Source organism: Canis lupus, chromosome 5, assembly GCF_011100685.1.
Source record: "Canis lupus familiaris isolate Mischka breed German Shepherd chromosome 5, alternate assembly UU_Cfam_GSD_1.0, whole genome shotgun sequence".
NCBI lineage: Eukaryota > Metazoa > Chordata > Mammalia > Carnivora > Canidae > Canis > Canis lupus.
In genome coordinates this window covers 78,210,038-78,230,678 of record NC_049226.1, presented here as the reverse complement: position 1 = coordinate 78,230,678, position 20,641 = coordinate 78,210,038, and the positions used below count along the sequence as shown (strand labels likewise).

The following is a 20,641-nucleotide window of genomic DNA, read 5'->3' as shown; positions in this document are numbered from 1 at the left end:
TTTCATGTTGAAAATATCATCTATGTCAACTTTCAAGTGACATAATAAAGCTATATTTGCATCCCTCAATCTAAACTCATCAAGAATTATTAAGTATAAAAGCCAATGTTTATTCCAGCTTGCATTATTTTTTCCCAAGTTTTTATTTAAATTCCAGTTAGCTAAGATAGGGTTGTATTAGTTGCAGGTGTAGAATTCAGTGATTCAACACTTAGATAGAACACCTGGTGCATATCACAAGTGCCACACTCCTTAATCCCCACCACATATTAAACACATCATCCTACCCACCTTCCCCCTGGTAACCATCAGTTTCTCCTCTATAGTTAAGAGTTTCTTGGTTTGCCTCTCATTTCATCTGTTTCTTAAATTCCATATGAGTGAAATCATATGGTATTTGTCTTTCACTGACTGACTTACTCTGCTTAGCATAATACTCTCTAGCTCCATCCATGTCATTGTAAATGGCAAGATTTCATTCTTTTTTATGGCTGAGTAATATTCCATTAGGTGTGTGGGTATACACACACACACACACACACACATGCTCTACATCTTCTCTATTCATTCATAAGTTGGTGGATATTTGGGCTCTTTCAATAATTTGGCTATTGTAGATAATGCTGCTGTAAACATTGGGGTGCATGTATTCCTTCAAATTAGTATTTTTGCATCCTTTGGGTAAATGCCTAGTAGTGCTATTTATTCCAGCTTGCATTCTCATACGAATCTGTCTTTTTTTTTTTTTTTTTTACGAATCTGTCTTTTAAAAAATATTTTATTAAAAAAATAAAAATAAAAAATATTTTATTTATTCATGAGAGAAACAGAGAGAGGCAGAGACATAGGCAGAGGGAGAAGCAGGCTCCCTGCGAGAAGCCTGATGCGGGACTGGATCCCAGGACCCAGGACCACGATCTGAGCCATAGGCAGACGCTCAACCGCTGAGCCACCAGGTGCCCCCTATATGAAACTGTCTTAAAAACTTCTACTTAGATGAGAATATTCCATTTTCTGGCTACTTAGGAATTAAAATTTAAAATGAAATTAAAATGTTTCGTTAACTAAAATTAAATAATAACTTCTACCTAAGTATCCCAGCCACAATAAGTGAATGAATGAATGAAGCTGTTTACCACACAATTGTGAAGGACTAAGTTCCTTCAATACAGCCATTCTCTCACATTAAACACAAGACACCTCACTGGAGATTTATGGGAAGAACATTTTGCAAAAGCACTTTAAGCAAATACCAGGACTCGGTTGCTTAAAACAAGGGTCAGCATCTTCATAAGCTCTTCTGCCTTCCTGGGCCCAGGAGTCACAAGGACTAATTGCGTAATGCTATCATATCTTCATTTTACTTAATCCTATGATTGCAGCAACCCAAGAGAGTAGGGGTTAGGGATGATTACATTGTTACCCATTTTACATTTTAGGAAGCAGAGGTTCAGGAATAGAGACTTGCTGCAAGTCACCAGGCCGGTCAGTGGCGGGGCTGGGACCCAAGGCTAGATATCCTATTACCAGATCTCATCTTCTTTTCACTCCATTCCCTACTTCAAGTAAGCTATGTCAGAGGCAGTCTTAGGCATTCTACAAGAAGACAGAGTAAGAGGAAGGAAAGGAAAGTAGTGGGGAAACAGGGATGATGATAAGGGAAGGTGTCTTATTAGGAAATTAGTCTAACCACTTTCAATTGCCCCAAACGCCCCTTAAGTGGTTAACAGTACCAAAGTTACTCTGCTCTGTATCTTCTGCCCCGAGGTCAACAGCTACTGTTATTAGTTAAGAATCATGTTGGAAACTTAAACGCCTTAAAAGAAATCTAAAGATTTTTCTCCTCGGAGATTCTGACAGCGGAACTTGGCCCCTCCCACCAAGGCCTGTGGCCCCTGGGTGTCGGTCACGTTAAATGCCTTGGGGGGGTCGGAAAAAAAAACCCCCACGAAGCGTGCGGGCAGCCAAGGGGAACAGGCTTGGGTTGGGGGGAGACTAAGGTTGGGCTACGGAGAGGGGGAACCTGCGGTGGAGCTGTGGTTGGGGGATGTGGGTTTTGTGGCTGAATTCAAAGGCGGGGTAAGAAACCAGGATCGGAGCTGACTGTCAGGGCGGAGTTCGCAGGTCCAGGAAAGGTGAGGGCAGCGGGGAGGCCGCGGGCGCCGCCGACAGACCCACCGCGGGACGAGGCTGGGTGGTCTCCGCGGCGCGAGGGCGCCCGTGATTGGATGCTCCCTAGGCCCCGCCTCCCAGGCCCCTCTCCCCGAGCCCCGCCCACGCCGCCGGGCGCGCGCCTGGGGAGCGGGGAGGGGGACCGGGCTGGGGGAGGGGGAGGGGGAGAGGAGAGGAGAGGCTCGTGCACGCGCCCCGCTCGCTGCGGGTGCGCGAGCAGCGCGCTCCCGCCGCCCGCGTCGCCATCTTTTCCCCCTCCGTCTGTCTGTCTGCCGTTGGCTTTGTCCGTCTGCAGCGCCGCCCCTCGGCTCCCCGCCACCGGCTCGGCTCGAAGCCGCCCTCCGCCTGCCGGGGCCCAGTCCCGAGAGCCCCGGCGCGGCCGGCCCGAGCTGCGGCCCGTGGCCCATTGTCCGGCGGTCCGTCTGTCCGGAGGCGGGGCCCAGGGACGCGGAGCGCCGCGGAGCGCCGAGGCGCCGGGTAAAAAAGACCCCCGTCTCCTTCCCTGCGGGGCTGGGCTGAGGATGCAGGGCCGCCTCGCCCTGCCCCCGGTCGCCGGCTGTCGGTCCTTTTGTCTGTCTGCGTCCGGGAGGGGGCCCGGGCTCGGCCAGGCGCCGCCGCTGCCCCGGCGCCCGCGTCCAGAGGAGAGGCCGGAGCCGCCGGCTCCCCGCGGGCCGCCCCGCAGCCCCCCGGCGGCCTCGGGCGCGGGAGGGGCGGCCGGGTCGGGCAGGGCGGGGCGGGGCTCGGCGCGGCGCGGCGGCCCGGCGTCTGACAGGCGGGGGTGGGGCCGCGCGAGGGGGCGGAGGGCGTGCGAGCGCCGACCCGGTGGCAGCCCCGCGGCGCGGGCCCGCCGAGCGCCTCCTAAATATAGATTTCGGAGAGGACTGTGTGGTCCGAGGGTTGGTCTGGGCCGCCTCGGAACACCTCTGGCTTTTGTCGGGAATTCCGGGGAATCTACCTGTGTCCGTGCCGGGAGAAGCCAAGGGGACCTTCTTGGCCGACGGTGCACATGCTCCAGCCCCGGGCGTGTGGGAACGGGGTGCACAGCGGGGCCGCTGCGTGACCCGCTGCCTTGTCCTCTCCCTTTTGGCAGATACAGATCGCTGGGGTTCAGGCGAGTTTACTTTGCGCCGTGGGAACTGCACCAGAGCTGGAGGTGGGAGTGCACCCTCTTTTCTTAAAGCTTGGATTTCACCTGTTTGGTTTTTTTTCATGCTCAAGTCTGTGGTGTGTTCTGGAAGCTGCAACCTAACACCTGTGGGAGAGCAGGGACAATGTTAAGGGGAGATGTTGCCCCCCACCACCACCCCCGAGGACTCTTAACCTCGTCCTGAAGACAAAGCTCCCTTCCTTTTTACATAGCATCCCTTGTAAGCCTGAATCTCACCGTTTACCTTTCTTCCCCCCCCGTCCCATTTTTTTCTTTTTCTTCCAGATGGTGATGTTCAGGCGGCTCTTCATTTACATTTTTTGTGTTGGTTTCAGATTCGGGCTTGGGAACTGAGGCAGTGTTAAAAGTAAAACCGGATGAGTGATCTTTAGGGCAGTGTGGCTATGAATTTTATTAGCTTTTATTGCCTGTAAGACTATTGTCTGATCTCTTGAGATCTTGCTGTGTAGTCAAGAATGCACTTACATTGCCATTTCTGTATGTATGTATTTTCTTTTTTTATTTTCAAGAGCCCACGACTCCACAGGCTTTCTTTTTTTGAGGGAGAAAAGGGTGCTTCCCCCCGCCCCCTTAATCCCTCAGGTGTGAAGTCCCATTGGGTACCATCTGGTCAGTTCCCCATTCGGCCACTAGGAGGATAGTGAGATGCCGTGGACGCTGCCTATTTAAATATGCAGATGCTCATCTCTGTTTCTGACTTGGAGCTTTAGTATTGAACTGTTGCCTCACCAGGATGATCTGAATTGAGCCTGTCTCAAGTTATTTGCCCTTCTTTCAGTATCTCACAGTTTCAATTTCTGATCTCGATGAAGAGAAAATTTAAAGATTAGTTAATATTTTTCCCTATATAATAGAGAAGTGCAGCTCTGCAAGTTTTAGAAAAAAAATGATAGACAAACTGCGTTTTATTCAACTTTCTACTTTGTGATTCCCCAGAGTTATAGGAAAAGACTCAAAGTGAATATTCCTTTACTGCTTCCATGAATAAAGTAACTGCTCGGTTAGAAAGAAATGATTTATCCAAACAAAACTTAGGATGGAGAATACATACCATTAGCACTCAGCATACTGCCCTCTAACTAGTTAAAATTGACTTTTACTGTATACATTTGGAGTTGGGTTTTTTGTTGGGTTTTTGTTTTTTGTTGTTGTTGTTGTTGTTTAATTAAAGGTCTGAAAAAGAACTGTGTTTAATATGCAGATATGATAGAAGACTGCCTGAAAGCTGCTTCCTTTGCCACTTCCTGTGGAGGCCTGTCTTTGCCATTTGCGGTTTCTTTCTTCTTTTGGTAAGGGGAGGCAGGATCTGATTACAGGTCTGAGGTCCTTTCTAGCTAGGAGTTAGTTGGCATAACAGGAGAAGAGTCTTCACTAACTGGAGAGCAAAGTATAGTTAGCAATTGCCTCTCTTAGTGCCTCCTAAGGCATTAAACTACTTGCTTATTCAGTGTAAGTACAATTTGAAAAGGCAGGGAACTGGAAGAAAATTTAGAGGGTGACCAGATCCATATTCTTATTTTTGGTAGAAAAGGGAATCTCTCTTTTTTAATTTATCTGTTTATTCACTGTGCCTTTCATAGAAAATTTCACAGTTTTAACTACTAATCCATCTCAGACTCTCTAACAACACTTACTGCTGGGAAAGTCTTTCTTATAAACTAACTGGGAACCTCCATGCTTAAGTATCTGTTCTCCAATTTCAGGGGAGCAGATGCAGGTCTCTGCAGCACTTCTTTTTTTGGGGAGCTTTTCTCTTTGCTCTTCCCACTAATCTCTTTGCTACATAGAGGCTGGATTGAAAGGAGGCACTAAAGTTATTAACTTTGCCACTCTGTTAGCCGGGCCAGACTGATGTTCCACACTGGAGGTTGAATTACTACTCAACAGTATGGAGTGCATCTGACTCTTCTGGTGAGAGCTCATCTTCAACATTGGAAGCCTGATTTGATTTAGTGCCCTGTCATCCACAGTGCCCAGCACTGTGCCGACTTCACTAGATAGGGGCTCTGTTTCCCCTGTTGATTGCATTGATAGACGCCTAAAAGTTTTGCGATGTTTCGTGCCTCACAGAGGTGTGATGCTTTGTCACCTCCAGACAAGGTAACTTTTTGAAAAAAACATCTGGAGGCTCCCGTTTGTTCAGATTGCAGGGCTTGACTTGCAGTGGGCATGGAACATGTGAGCTGCCACCCTCCTTGCCTTCCTTTTGCTTTCTTTTGCATTTATGGGGGTTACCCCTTTGAACCTGCAGTGCTTCTAAAGCTGTTTGCCTGAGTTTTTTGCTTCATTTTCTATCCTATGACCTTGATCATGATCACTTAACAGAATTCTGGATTCCACAGATAGATTTAGAGTGGAATTCTCTAAATCCTTTGAAGGAGTCCCCTCTTAAACTTCTTGGGACCTTGATGTTATGCTAGAAATCTATTCCTTTCCTTTTTTGAATCAATTATTTATAACCGGTGAGTTTTGTATGCTCAATGATTATTTTTAAAAGTCTTTTTAATTTTGTCTACTTTTGTTTATTTTCTGGGAAAAAAGACATGTGCTAACAATATCTTTTTTATTATAGGTCAGCATCCTGCAAGGAGGTAGTAACATATCCAGTTGTGAAACTGGGAAAGGCCAGAGCTCTTGGATTGGGGAAACATGTCCCGTCGGAAACAGACAAATCCGAATAAAGTTCACTGTGAGTACTGGGTTTTGTCTTCTAGAACCTGGGAACATTGAGGGTTGAAATGAAAGAGTAATCTGAATTTAGGTGAAAGGCTCACACTAATTTGTGAAGGAAAAAAGGGCTAAAGAGGTTGAACATGATAGGTTTAAAGTGTGTCTAGTTGCTGGAGGTTTTAGAAATCTGCTTTAGTATGTGCACTTGTTTCATCCTTAGTGTTCACATTTACAAACATTTATAAGATATCTGTACAATGTCTTATGCTAGATGCCAGGGCTGTAAACCAATGTAAGGATATATAAACCGATAATGTAGCCACATACATAAAATAATATCTAAAAACACAAGTAGTATATGCTGAGTATCATATAAGGGTGCTGCAGACTGTGTATACTACAGAAGGTGAAGAAGAGAGTTCCATGGACTGAGGTAGCAGGGAATGCTTCATGGAAGAGGCCCTAGACTGTGAACTTGAACTGGGCCTTAGAAGGTAGGAAGTGAATTTTTAAAAAAGGAAGAAGGAAGAGGTAAAATTAGGTAGGGGAAATGATGTGAGCAAAGATACAAGAAGGAATGCACAGGGGCGCTTGGGTGGCTGAGTCAGTTGAGCTTCTGACTTTTGATTTTGGCTCAGGTCATGATCTCAGGGCCATGGTATTGAGCCCCACATTGGGCTCCATGCTCAGCTCAGGGAGTTGGCTTGGGATTCTCTCTCTCCCCCTCTGCCCCTTACTCTGCTTTACATGCATTCTCTATCTCTCTCTGTCTTCCTCTAAAATAAATAAATAAAATCTTAAAAAAAAAAAAAAAGGAATGCACATATTTAGGGGATAAGGAAACTTTGTATGAAGTAGAAGCTTTATTTGTCCAGATGTCATAGGACATGAGATGAGGTTGGAGATGTTTAACTCTACATTGTAGAGTCCTGAAGGCCAGTCCAAGTTCATAGTTCATACTGTGGGCTATAAGGAAGTACTGACAGTTTTCAAGCAGAGCAAGTGGAGTGACATTTAGAATGCAGTGTTTTAGGACGACAAAGCAGTGTGTGGGATAGATCACACAAGATAAAGACTGGTAACAGGAAAACCAGGTATGCACTATTGCCTTGCATTGTTTCTCAGAAGTTTTCTATATTTGTTTTATTTCATCCATAAGACTGGGTAATTCTAGAGGGCAGAGACTATGTCCCACTCATACTTCCTGCTATTCGTCTCTACTTCTAGCACTGCTTATAGGGGATGTTCAAAAGTGCCTTTTTAAAAAATTTAAAGATTTTATTTATTCATTCATAGAGACACAGAGAGAGAGGCAGAGACACAGGCAGAGGGAGAAGCAGGCTCCATGCAGGGAGCTTGACGTGGGACTCAATCCCAGGTCTCCAGGATCACGCCCTGGGCTGAAGGCGGCGCTAAACCGCTGAGCCACCGGGGCTGCCCTAAATTAACATTAATATATCAAATCAGATTTGATATAGTTAACCAGTTTCCTATGATCTGGGCAGATAAGCATCTTTACCCAAATATTTAAAAAAGAGCCCAATAGCACCCTATTATTATGGAGGACTAACTAAGGTACAGCAACATCTGCAAGAATTCAGTGGCATAACATATGATAGGTTTTTTCTTGAGGAAAGAACTCTACATATGAGAGGATAGATTGGTCAAGGAGTTAGATAAGAGGATTAAAATTTATTAAAAACGTACTGTATGCCAGGTACTATGTACCTTAACTTACTGGGTAATTTTAAGAGTGAGAAAGATAACAGTAGGAACAGAAGAATCAGGAGAGCTTCAGCATTGTATAGGTTAATGAGTTTAGATTAATACACAATTTTTCAACTTAAGTCCTATAAAAGTTTTATAAGAGAGCAAGTTTGATGCTCCTAGGAGTATAGGTGGATGTGGAAGTCTAAATATAAAGGTGAGTGAGTGGTTTAGGAAGAGTTTAGAAATTGCTGCTATAACAGTGAAATGTAGTTGGCCTGAATGTGAGGATTGTCAAGAGGAATATCTCTGGCCTACGTAATCCAGTACAGAGGTTTAGGAGGATTGTCTTCTCCTCTCTGGTTGAAAATGAGTATTAGGGCAGCCCGGGTGGCTCAGTGGTTTAGCGCCGCCTTCAGCCCGGGGCCTGATCCTGGAGACCCGGAATCAAGTCCCACATCAGGCTCCCTGCATGGAGCCTGCTTCTCCCTCTGCCTGTGTCTCTCATGAATAAATAAATAAAGTCTTAAAAAAAAAAAAAAAAAAGAAAATGAGTATTAATTAAAGACATGGATGTGACCCTAAGAAGACAGGGCAGGAAAGGTACTCTCAGTAAGAGATAAGGGGGTCACAGATAAGGCAATCAGAGGAGTTGGACATTTACCTATAAAAGCCACCTGTCCAAAGAGACTTGGTTAGATTTAAGGAGAGTAGGCCTTAAGAGAGTGGCGGAGATGAGGGCATGATCATGATAAGGCCAGAGGAAGCCAGTGGAGGCCTGTATGGCAGACACAGGCAGAAGGAGAAGATGGACAGGGCAGCCTGGGTGGCTCAGCAGTTTAGTGCCACTTTCAGTCCAGGGCCTGATCCTGGAGACCCTGGATCGAGTCTTGTGTCTGGTCGGGCTCCCTACATGGAGCCTGCTTCTCCTTCTGCCTGTGTCTCTGCCTTTTTCTCTCTCTGTGTCTCTCATGAATAAATAAATAAAATCTTAAAAAATAAATAAAAAATAAAACAGAAGGACAAATAGGCCATGGAGAAGAGACTATCATGTATCCACAGTGGCAGAAATAGTTTCCAGAGCAAGTGAACATCATACTGTGGTGGAGTGGGTGGGACTATGAGGACTTTGTGGTAGGGACCATTAGGAGGGCTGTGAACAGAAATGTTTAGCTGTAACTAAAAAGCAGACCCACAGGGAGGTGCTGTTTTCAGTAATGCATTTGGGAAGGGAACTATGGAGGCTTCTCAGGTAATAGACTAAGTCTGACTACCAAAGAAAAGACACTAAGATTCCCTGGTTTCTCAGGACTTTCTACTTATTAACTGTTTGGGGACTGAAGCTGATCCTTCCTTTTTCAAAAAGGCATCTTCTCATTGCCCATGACAATAATGGCAAGTAGGAATAGGTAATTTCAGTCTGCTGGCCACTTGGGTCTCCTCTTCCCTTGCAGTGAAATGGAACCAGTCAAATGTATTGAATTTAATGCTGCTCATCTATTTAAAGTAAATGGAATGGACTGAAGGTCTGGGAGGCAAGAATGTCTGCACAAGTTTTGTTGAAATGTTAAAGCCAATCAGCACTCCAGTAGAGTAATGGCTGAGCTCCATTACATCTGCCTTCTGGGAAGAAGATTGTGGCGTGAAGCTCAAAGCCTGCCGAAAAGAATATATAAAGAATCCCACTGCTGTAGCCTGGCAGCATGTGTCACATCCACTTTAAAAGCCGACAGGCAGGCTGCACTGGCAGTTACTCAGCTTTCCTCAGGACTGCCTCTGTATCTAAATTACCATAATGATCTCTCCTTTCCTCAGAAACATCCAGAAATATTTCTGTAGTTTCCTTAGTTCATTAACAGATTTGACACAGAGCTTTCTGAATAAAAAGCCCAGAATTGTTAGTCTCGGAGAAACTGCTGATGGGCTTTTAGATCTTCCTCATCTCACCTCCTCCTGAGTAAAAGTTTCTGTCAACTGTTTCTAGAGAGGTTGAAAATAGAGTCCCTTGTATACTCTCATTTGGTGTGTTTATGCTAAGCAAACCACTAAAAACCTTAAGGCACTTTTGTTTTCAGATTGCAAAGTACAAACAAGACTAAAAATTTTGAACTCCAATACAAGCTTCTTGGCTTTTACAGAGGAATAGGAAAAAAAGCCTTTAAAGTTCCTTCTCTTCAAAAAGCACAACTTGTTTTGTCCTTGTTCGTTCTGTCAGCATCCTTGTGAGGTAAATGGCTGTGTTCCCAGCATGTGGTAGCACCTTGGGTTACAGATACTGTCAGCTGGAATGGAATCCTAAGGTTCTCATTCCCAAGACTAGCTCACTTTTTTCTGAATTCGACATCTGGTCTTTTAGAATTTTTTTTCAGATGCTTTGCTTTACTTAACTTCAGTCAGCCAGAAATTGCATTTATTTAATTGCACCAAGGACTTAAAGCAGAGAATTGTAAGATCTTTGCCTTTCTAGTAACTTTCATCCCGGGCTTTTCATCTGTTCTACAGACTTGGTTGGATGGCCTTGTTCTTGTCTGAGAAACAGTCAAATCAGACAAATAGTATCTTGATTTTATACCAAAAAGAAAAAAAAGAGGTGGCACCTTCCTTTTTACTGTAGAGCTTAGATGACTTGTTCTTAGCTATTAATAGATAAATAAATACCCATGTTAAATAAGATGGTTGCCCTACATTAATATCTAGAGACCTGAGGGTTTTTTTTAACCTACTACAATAGTCTCAAGATAGAAGGAAAATAATAATTCTGCATTATAAAAGCAGGCAATTATATAACACTTCTTAAGCACCAGTATCTCTATGGATCACATTTGACTTGAGTTACTATGACATACTTTTAGGTATGTAAAAGGTATCACCACTTTCAGTATCATAGCGCAAAATATCACTGTCCTTTTACGAGAGGATAGTTCTGGACAGTGGGATTTGGAACTTAGGTAAATAGTGATTACTGGAAGATCATTCACATATCTTCTCCTGAGATATGCCAAAATCACTTTTTTAAAGATTTTTATATATTTTGCTTTATACTGATGTTTAAGATAGGAATAGCCCTGAGGAATGAATTTTACTTTACCCTTTTTCCCAAGTGAGGAATAGAACCAAATATAAGAGCACAGCTTTTCTTTCCATACTGACAAAAAGGAATAACAGAATTAATTTATTCCAACTATCCTAAGTGGGATTGCCAGCAAAAGTCCCAGATAGGGCCATCATATGGAATAGACTCTCCTCTGTTCTGTGAAGGCCTAAATATCTAGACAATATCAATAGACAAAAAATTTGAGCTCAAGTTGGTACATCTAAACTGAATTACTAGTTGATCTTGAAAAGCATTTATTCTTTTAGAGGCCCTTCTACTAATCTAATGGTAATTACCTATTAAGGGAAAAAAAAGTATTCTTCACGCATTATAAACCTAGGTTGTTTCTTTAGAGATGAGAAGTGTCATTGATGAGAATGGTCTGCCCCTTGATAATTATCTGCTGGTATATAACATGTTCCTTAGTGCCATTTCTGCCCATGGTTTCTAGGTCTGAAAGCATGCATCTACCCAGAAGAACTCCATAACTAGTGCAGTTGGCCATGGTCTTGTGGTTACAGTGCAACCACCATGAAGAAAAATATTTTCCTTCTGCAAAGAGGATAAGGAGGTGCTTATAACAGCATTCATGTTTTGCTTTCCTTAGCAGTAATTTATATCCAGCTTGTGATTGTGATATTTTGAAAATGAATTTAAAGCAGCTTATTTTTCTTTTACTTGAGGGTTGTGTGGCTAGAAGTTCACTTGAACTCACCACCTCTCCTCCCACTCACATTATCAATCAGAGTAGCCCCGGGGTTAGTCTCACCTCAGCATGGTAACTCATCACAGGGTATCAGAACCATCCAAATGATGGGCCCCTTTGTCATTTACTGGCCCTGAGAATAGTATTTTGGTATTTGAAGTGTAGCATGAGTTACTTATGGTATGATGGTAATATTATCGCTAGGACCAGAGCCATTCTTCTCACACAGAGACAAGCATTTGTTTTCAGCAAAACTACTCTGATGAACCATCTAACCTGCTTACATCTCTCTTAGCAGTTTAAAAATATGGATATTAGAGCTGTACAGACCTGGTTCGAATACTTTGCTCTACTATAAACTTTAGTTTTCTCTTAAGTAAAATATGGGTAGGAATACCTACCACATAGAGTTTGGCAGAGAATTAAGATAAAAACTATAAAGCACTTAACATAGAGCCTGGAACTAGGACATACCAAATAGTAGTTATTATTAGTGTTTAGCACTTAGGATATGGACGCTCACTGAATTTTTGCCGAATAAATGCCTAAGTGAATCACATGAAGTCTGCTTCACATCAGTTCTTTCATTGCCTGACAACGATAGCACAGGTCAACTGACCATTTCTCCTACCTCATTGTATCCTGTCTTGGAACCCGAGCCTGTTTACTTTCCTTTCTCTCCAGTAAGAAAGTGCCTGGCCTATTGTCAGACATTTCACGAGGGCTGTTTATTATTCTCTCTTGGTGGCTGGAGAATGGGGACTGTAGTTTCCACTCTGACTGAGATAATGGAAACCTCTAGAAACTCAATTCTTTTTTCTCTTTATGCCGGCCTTTTGGAAATAAAAGAGTACTTAAATGTTAACTCTTCAGTAACCACACAGATTGTAGGCAGAGTTCATCGAAAGTAAATGCAGGGACACCTGGGTGGCTCAGCTGTTGAGCAGCTGCCTTTGGCTCAGGGCGTGATCCTGGAATCCGGGACTGAGTCCCACATCGGGCTCCCTGTGAAGAGCCTGCTTCTCCCTCTGCCTATGTCTCTGCCTCTCTCTCTCTGTGTCTCTCATGAATAAATAAATAAATTAAGAAAAAAAAAAGTAAATGCATACTCAAGGACAGGTCCAGGGCTTTTGGATATTTCATACAAGAAAAGAAGAAAGAAAAAAGACCACATTGACCAAGGAGACTAGATAAAATATTATTTTTTGTTAATTAGTTGGTGTGGTTCAGGAAGTTCATTCCTCAGCAAAAATGAGTTCATATATTATCTGTTCTTTTAATTTATTATTCAAGCAGTTGTTGATTTGCTTGTGGTTAATTCTGATAGACATAGGAGAAGCAAGGAAGAACTTCCAAACCATGTCTTGAAAGGAGGGTGGCTGAAAGATGAGATTAGAGAGATTGTTGTTTGGAAGGATTATTCGAAGCACATGTTTATAGTCAGAGATAGACACTGAGTCAGGGCCATAATGTTAGTACACTAAGATTCAGAGATTGTGCCCAGATATGTTGCCCTTTTTATCATCCTATCACTTTGCCTCTTCTGCCTCTCTCACCAATCCTGATGGAAGGTTATAAATGGAATTGAGATTCTGAATCTAAATTTGTAAAGTAGCAATTGATAACCTTTTGAAAGGACTCAAGATTAGGAGGATTTAAGCAAGTTATACTTTCTAGAGCATCTGGCTTACTACCTAGGAAGAGTAGCCATGCCCAGAAATTCTAGGAAGCAGCAAGCTGACTTAGAGATGAATGACCCCACCATAGGGTACCTGCCTGTCTCCTACCTTTGAATGGTCTGACTTTTCAACCAGCTTGCCTGGGGATTTATGCTGCCCAGCTGGTGGCCTGACTATTTTTCCTTGTGACCACCAGGGGATCAAGTATTTGCTGGGCTAGAAGAGCAAGCCCGCCAGGCGATGATGAAAACTGATTTTCCTGGAGACCTTGGCAGTCAGCGACAAGCTATCCAACAACTAAGAGATCAGGACTCCAGTAGCAGTGAGTTCTGCACCTTCTGGTAATGACTCAGGGCAATGGGAGAAGAATTATCAGAGTGTGTGTGCTCTGGGGATTGTGCATGGGGGTTGGGAGGAAGATATGAAGATTTGTGGATCCTCAGTGTTTCCAAAGGTGCTCTAAGTTATATGAGCATATGCTTATCCAGAGAGAGGACAGGTTTGGCATTATTTTTTTTTAACCCATGGACTGCAGTAGTTGGTGCAGTACCATATACAGACAGGTTTGTGATGACTGTGATAGGTGCATAGGGATAATTAGTACTCAACCTGTCCCTGGGTTAGGCCAAATGAAAAGAAGAGAATCTCTGTCTCCTACAGTCTGTATACTCACAACAAAATGTAAGAGTGGCATTAATGAAACTTTTGCCTGAGTACCCAGTTTAATGTTACACAAGAAGATTTGCTTACTGATGAGATTATGCATCATATAAAATGCTAAAGTCAGAGCACCTGACTGGCTCACTCGGTAGAACAGGTGACTCTTAATCTTGGAGTCAAGAGTTTGACCCCCAGTGGGTGTAGACATTAAAAAAATAAATTTTTTAAAAAAGGAAATAAAATGCTAAAGCCAAGGTCTTCCCACACCAAGTCCTAAGAAAATTCTGGAAAGAGATGGAAAAAACAGTGGCTGGTAACTAGCTGAACTTCATGGATCATCTGCCCCATGACCTGCCTGAACAAATATATTTGAGATGTATTATTTCCTAGGATGATTTCCATACCTTACTAATCATATCCATCTGATATTGGTTGGTATTACTGTCAATTCAGAGTGACATTTTTTATTTTTCTCCACATTTGGGGTTGAAGAATAACAAAGAGGGAAAGAGTTCAGCAGCCTTCTAGGAATCATAGTTTCCACTCAAACTAATAATTTAGCAACAAAAAACCAACAATAATTTAGCATCTAATTGCTTAGGTACAGAAAAATGAAACCAAAGATTTCTAGAAAACCTGTGGGAACCACCAGCTTGAGTAACAGGTTAGGAACAGCAACATCTATAAAGTCTAATAGGTTTCCATTCTGGAAAAGCTGCATCATCCTTCTAGAAGACATACTTACTTTTTAAAAATATTTTTAGTAGAGAGCTATGTTTGGATTTTTGATCAGTCATGTAATGTGTTTGATACAATGTTGTCTTAGATTAAGTTTACAAATATTCCAGATAAACTGGTGAGAAAATATGGTATGATTTAATCTGTTCCAATCTTTCATTATTGAGATGAATTCAGATGAAAGCTTTGGGCTAGGGAATAAGGCATACATACCATAGATGTTCCAGGGCCCAAATCCAGTCCACCAGGCTGGTGGAATATTTAATAGGAACACACGTAACTACTAGCAGATGATCTGGTTAGATTTTTCTTTGAAGAGAAGGAATGTAATCAGTTTTGCCCAGATAATGGTGGATTTAAACATTACATAGGGATAGCAGAGAGAAGACAAGCACTGTTAGCTAGGGAAGCTGAGTCTCACAGGTGCAAGTCTACCTTGTATTTCTCTTGCTCACAGTCCGGCCCAGGAATCCAGGATCTAAGTGTGGTTGGGATGGGACTGGGGTCTCACAGCTTTCCTAGGCTTTGCTTCTTCTTGTGATCTTCAAGATACTAGCACTTCTTTTTTTCCTTTTCAGAAAAAACTCCTTTTTTTTGTAATGTAAACTGTAGCGTTTAAAAAATTCCCCCCCCCCCCATTTTATAAGTAATAGGGGAAAACATCAGCCCACAAAATCCTTGCAGATCCCCCAGCCACAGGCAGACCTCCCCATAGCCACATCCTAGCCCCTAAATGAAAGCAAACTCAAATCTTTAGTCACTAGAAATTAGATTTCATCCTATAGAATGGCTTGTTCCCCTCCACTTAATGCAGTCAGTTATCTGTCAGATAATCCAGAGAACCAACAGAAACAATGGATTTATTTAGCCTAGAATTCCGAGTTACTAGTGGAGTAAGAGCACACTGAGTCAGGTAGCACAACAAATGGCCTAAGGTGGTTTGCTGTACTCTTTTTACCACCGGACTGAACAAGCTTTTCCCTAGAGGGTGACATCATTTTTAACTAATTAACTACTGCCTCCTTTATAAATAAGAGGAAGGAAAAACTTGCTGGTTTTTCTCTAAGTGTGCCTTAGGGTTTGTTGGGAGAGAAAAGATTAGTGGGACTCAGAATATAATAGTATATGTGATACCATGGAAAAATTGTGCAGGGGGTTATGGAGAAAATTAAGTAATAAAATCACTGAGAAATGTGGGTAAGTCAGAGGTGGTGTGTTGTGGGAATGAGCATGGTGTGAGATACATGGAGGTGTGATTTCAAGTATGAGATATTTGGAAATTGTGTGTAAGAAGAATTACTTTTATGATAATATAAGGGTCCAATAACTATCTTCTAATGCAGTTTTGCCTCAGATTTTCTCTGTAGTATAAATGACATTATAAACAATAGCTATAGCTCTTCCACTTAACATGATTTGTACCCAACTATATAATCTTTACATTGATACCTACTCTATTATGGAAGATCTGAAAATGTTTTCCATTATAGCTACAAACCCTAAGGTGGAAAGCAACTCAAGATGTATTCATGCAAAAATCAGAACAAGTGACCAATTTGTATGTTCCAGGTGACAGTGAGGGTGATGAAGAGGAGACCACACAAGATGAAGTCTCTTCCCACACATCAGAGGAAGATGGAGGGGTGGTCAAAGTGGAGAAAGAGTTAGAAAATACGGAGCAGCCTGTTGGTGGGAATGAAGTGCCAGAGCATGAGGCAAGTGACAACGGCTCCCAAGCCCAGGAGGCTTGAGCCACAGTAATGGTCTTGCCTCTGGTGGCCTCCTGGGCCTTCATGTGAAGCCTGTCTTCCTTCACAGCTCCATTTATCCAAACCTCACACACAACTCCCAACAAACCAGCTTTCCTATTTACCCATATATCACTAACCCTAGCATGGCCTCCCTACTTCTTTCCAGACAGAACATCACTTTTGCAAGACTATCAGCCAACTTCCTGAAGTCTACTCTTGCAAATATAAGTTAGAGTGTTACCTGAGGTGCTCTCTTCTCTTTAAATTGTTTCCTGAGGATTCCTGCAAGAAGCACAGCAGGAGGGAAGCTAATCCTGAGAGGGGGTAAAATAGATCAGTTCTCCCTGGGGCAGCCCCTATGTCCTCAGGGCAGGAAGTCTTGAAGAAAATGAAGATAGGAGCAAATGTGATTCCCTTTCCCTATTACTTTTCCCTTTGGCCCATAATAGGAACCTAAGGATAACATGTGATATCAGGTTGTGTTCCTTTTAACAGGATACCCTGTTAAAAGAAGTAGGGGCAGGGCAAAGAGTGGTAAACAGTGTTAATGAATTGCCTGCTTGTTGAATTGCAGGTCACGGGGAACTTGAATTCTGACCCCTTACTTGGAATCTGCCAGTGTCCTCTCTGCCAGCTAGACTGTGGGAGTCGGGAGCAGCTGATTGCTCATGTGTACCAGGTATGGGCTGGGGAGCCACACACTCCAGAACATGAATGCCAGCAGCTTGTTTAGCTTTTGCTTCCAGCTCCCAGGGGAACCTTGGATTGTGGCTTCCAGTAAGACTCCACTCTAGTCCCCAGAATGTTTTAGAGAATAAGTGGGATATGTTGGGTAAAGCTGTTCTGGGTTCCCAAGCAGATGCACTATGAAAATTAAGTATTTTTTTTTCAAAGTTACTTAATGTTTTCTTTTCTTTCTTTCTTTTTAAGAGAGGGGGTGGGGGAGGAGCAGAGGACAAGAGAGAATCCTAAGCAAGGCTCCACTCCTAGCAATGGAGCCCAACTCCAGGGGGGTTGGATTCAGTCTCACAACCCCGAGATCATGACCTGAGGCCAAGATCAAGAGTCAAGCCCTTAACCAACTGAGCCACCTAGATGCCCTAATGCATATTTTAAATAGTGAAATAGAAACTAACATCTGTTAAAAATGAGGGCTTTGTTTTAAAGAAGAAATAATGAGTTAACATAAAAGTTTCTATGATACTAGAAAAAGTATAAATGAGGGGATCAGAAAAACACAAATTTTTGTGCTCTTTTTGCCCCTGATCCAATTGCAGAGCACCTGTGTCTTGTGATCTATATTAGAAAGGCATTAGCACACATGCAGCCTGGGTTTTACCATAATGATAGTTGATACGTGAAAAGAGGCCTTTCTTTAGAAGATTGTTTTTAAAAGATTGAAGAAAAGACAGGACAAAATGCTTTTGGATACCAGTCTTCCCAGCCAGCTTCTGCAGTTGGCCTTCACTGCTCCCTTGACAGACACCTGTGAGGTAAGCAGATAGAAATTATCCCAGGCATGAATTCTTCACAGGTTTTGAAGAGGGCTCTGGCTCTGGCGCCTTATTGTTCACCAAGCCAGCCACATGTTCCAGAATATAGTCAAAACTCAAACTAATGAAATCTGAAACCATAATCTGAATGGTCTGGCCCTTCTGAAGGCCTGTTAACACAAGAGACTTCCAGGTGCTAAGCAAGGAGCATACTTGCAAATCCCTTGTCTGAGACTAAGGAAAGGGGATTTTCCCAGAAAGCAGTTTCTGAGTGGGCATAGATTATATTAAAAGTAGCATGAGTTTACAGATTAAGGCTCTGTTTTACAGCACACTGCAGCAGTGGTGAGCGCCAAGAGCTACATGTGTCCTGTCTGTGGCCGGGCCCTAAGCTCCCCAGGGTCATTGGGTCGTCACCTCCTAATCCACTCGGAAGACCAGAGGTCTAACTGTGCTGTGTGTGGAGCCCGTTTTACCAGCCATGCCACATTTAACAGGTTAGCTGGTTACCTAACCCTCTTGGTCTGGGAACAAATTATTGGGTATGGGTTCTGCTTTCCCAAATCAAGAGAAAAGCTAGAAATAGGTAATGCAAAGGCAACTGACTCTTTGGAAATACAAGTGATAAAGCTAGTAAATATGTCCATTTTATTAGTTATCCCCAAAGAGAGATGAATTCTCTTTGAATCCTGTCCATTTCTTTACCCTGAAAATATTCTTATTTTCATCTAGAAAGAGATGGTTGGGCGGCAGGGGGAGTCCAATAACATTCATGATAAAGCTTGGGGAAAGAAGTTACAGGGTGCTGAGAGGCCCCTGATGTGAGGACATAGTCTGTACTGTGTCCCAGAAGACTGGAAGTATGTGAATTGTGTCCTAGTTCCATTTGCCTGGGGTACTCTACAGAGTTGGCCAGGGCAGGAGGGGTTGAGCCAGTGGACTCCCTTACAGGCAAGCTTCCATCTCAAGAAGGACTGCCCTACACAGCTCTTACAAACACCATCAGCCAGCTGGAATGAAAACTGCACATTTGTGGGGGATATCTGGCATTTCGCTCAGTCTCTACCTCAAGGAAGGCTTTAAAACTTGGTAGACCCCCTAGCTCAGAGAAGGTGCTGGGTAGGAGAGATAGGAGAGGTCTCTCAAGTACTCAAATCTGACCCCTAGTGGTGAACTTGGAGCAACTGGCCTGATAGGACCAGCGTGAGTCTGAGCTGGATACTTGAGCCTTTCTAGGAGACACTAACCATCCAAAATTTTTGTATTCCAGTGAGAAACTCCCTGAAGTACTTAACATGGAATCCCTACCCCCAGCCCATAGTGAGGGCCCCTCCAGTGCTGAGGGGAAGGACATTGCCTTTAGTCCTCCAGTGTACCCTGCTGGAATTCTGCTTGTGTGCAACAATTGTGCTGCCTACCGAAAGCTACTGGAAGCACAGACCCCCAGTGTTCGCAAGTGGGCCCTACGCCGACAGAATGAGCCTTTGGAGGTTCGGCTGCAGCGGCTGGAACGAGAGCGCACAGCCAAGAAAAGTCGGCGGGACAATGAGACCCCAGAGGAGCGGGAAGTAAGGCGAATGAGGGACCGTGAAGCCAAGCGCCTGCAGCGCATGCAGGAGACAGATGAGCAGCGAGCACGCCGGCTGCAGCGGGATCGGGAGGCTATGAGGCTGAAGCGGGCCAATGAAACCCCAGAAAAGAGGCAGGCCCGGCTCATCCGGGAGCGGGAAGCCAAGCGGCTCAAGAGGAGGCTGGAGAAAATGGACATGATGTTACGAGCCCAGTTTGGCCAGGACCCTTCTGCCATGGCGGCCTTAGCAGCCGAAATGAACTTCTTCCAGCTACCTGTGAGTGGGGTGGAGTTGGACAGCCAGCTCCTGGGCAAGATGGCCTTTGAAGAGCAGAACAGCAGCTCTCTGCACTGAACCCACCTGCCCTCCCACTCACCCAGGGCCCTGTCCTTACTGCCAGAGGCAGGCCTGGGTGTGTTGCAGGTGGACCTAAACACTTCTTGCATGTGGGAGCAGGATGATGGGGTCAGCAGCAAGCCAGCTTAAGGCAGCTCTGGACAAGGGAGTAGGCACTCCAGAGACCTGGACTCCCAGCCCACTGCTGCAGGGCATGCTTATAGGACTGTGGGGCCTAGTGCGGCCCATGGAGTTGTGAGGGCAAATAAATTAATTTTATCTTTACTGGCCTTTTTCTGCTTTCCTCTCCATTTTATTCTAGCAAATGAAGTGATCTAGGAGAGACCTGGGTAGAAATTTTAGGCAGGGCTTTCTAGTGGATTGTTTTCTGAAGAGAAGGTGCTCCTTATTTAGGTGGCCCAGAGATCCCATGTTTGGGCCTTTACAAGTTGATGAGGCATAAGTATGACATTAAGGAACCAATGCTGACTTTGTGAGGGTCCATTCCCACAACCCTAACGAAGATCGTCTCTGATCCCAAAGGCCATTTAAACCTAGCTTTTTCCAAATGCAGAAGTAGACATCTAGCCTTCCCTCCTAACTGGCATTTTCTAAAGAGATATGGTATTTAAGCTAGTTCCTGGCTACTTTTCCTGGCAGATTTCAGTTTGTCAAACTTTAAAAATTTTATCCTAGACAGAAGTCACGTTCATTCAGGAATATGTTCATAGAAATAGCTCTAATATTAAGGTCTATAGCACCAAGGAACTCTTGTTTGAGAGAAGAGATGATCCATTTTTTAATTTTTTTCCCCAGAGCCAAAGTAGGATAAAACCCATTGAGAAAAATCCAGAATTAAAGTGAGATGAGAGCCCAAGTTGACAGTGGTCAAAGCC

The 20,641-nt window shown here is 43.7% G+C and overlaps 1 protein-coding gene across 10 annotated transcripts; it reads left to right on the top strand.

The window, feature by feature from the left end:
- Positions 1-2,426: 2,426 nt before the first annotated feature.
- On the top strand, positions 2,427-20,036 carry ZNF821 (zinc finger protein 821). Of its 10 annotated transcripts, XM_038538437.1 has the most exons (10): positions 2,543-2,649; positions 3,263-3,325; positions 4,542-4,629; positions 5,179-5,251; positions 5,913-6,029; positions 13,393-13,518; positions 16,164-16,309; positions 16,920-17,024; positions 18,169-18,335; positions 19,109-20,036. In XM_038538437.1, the coding sequence occupies exons 5-10, from the start codon at positions 5,990-5,992 to the stop codon at positions 19,761-19,763; spliced, it is 1,239 nt and encodes a 412-aa protein (XP_038394365.1). In that variant the 5' UTR covers positions 2,543-2,649; positions 3,263-3,325; positions 4,542-4,629; positions 5,179-5,251; positions 5,913-5,989; the 3' UTR covers positions 19,764-20,036. The 10 variants fall into 10 exon arrangements, with proteins under 10 accessions (XP_038394366.1, XP_038394370.1, XP_038394367.1 ...); XM_038538435.1 differs by lacking the exon at positions 5,179-5,251; XM_038538438.1 differs by lacking the exons at positions 4,542-4,629; positions 5,179-5,251 and having other exon boundaries at positions 2,427-2,649.
- The last annotated feature ends 605 nt before the right edge of the window (positions 20,037-20,641 follow it).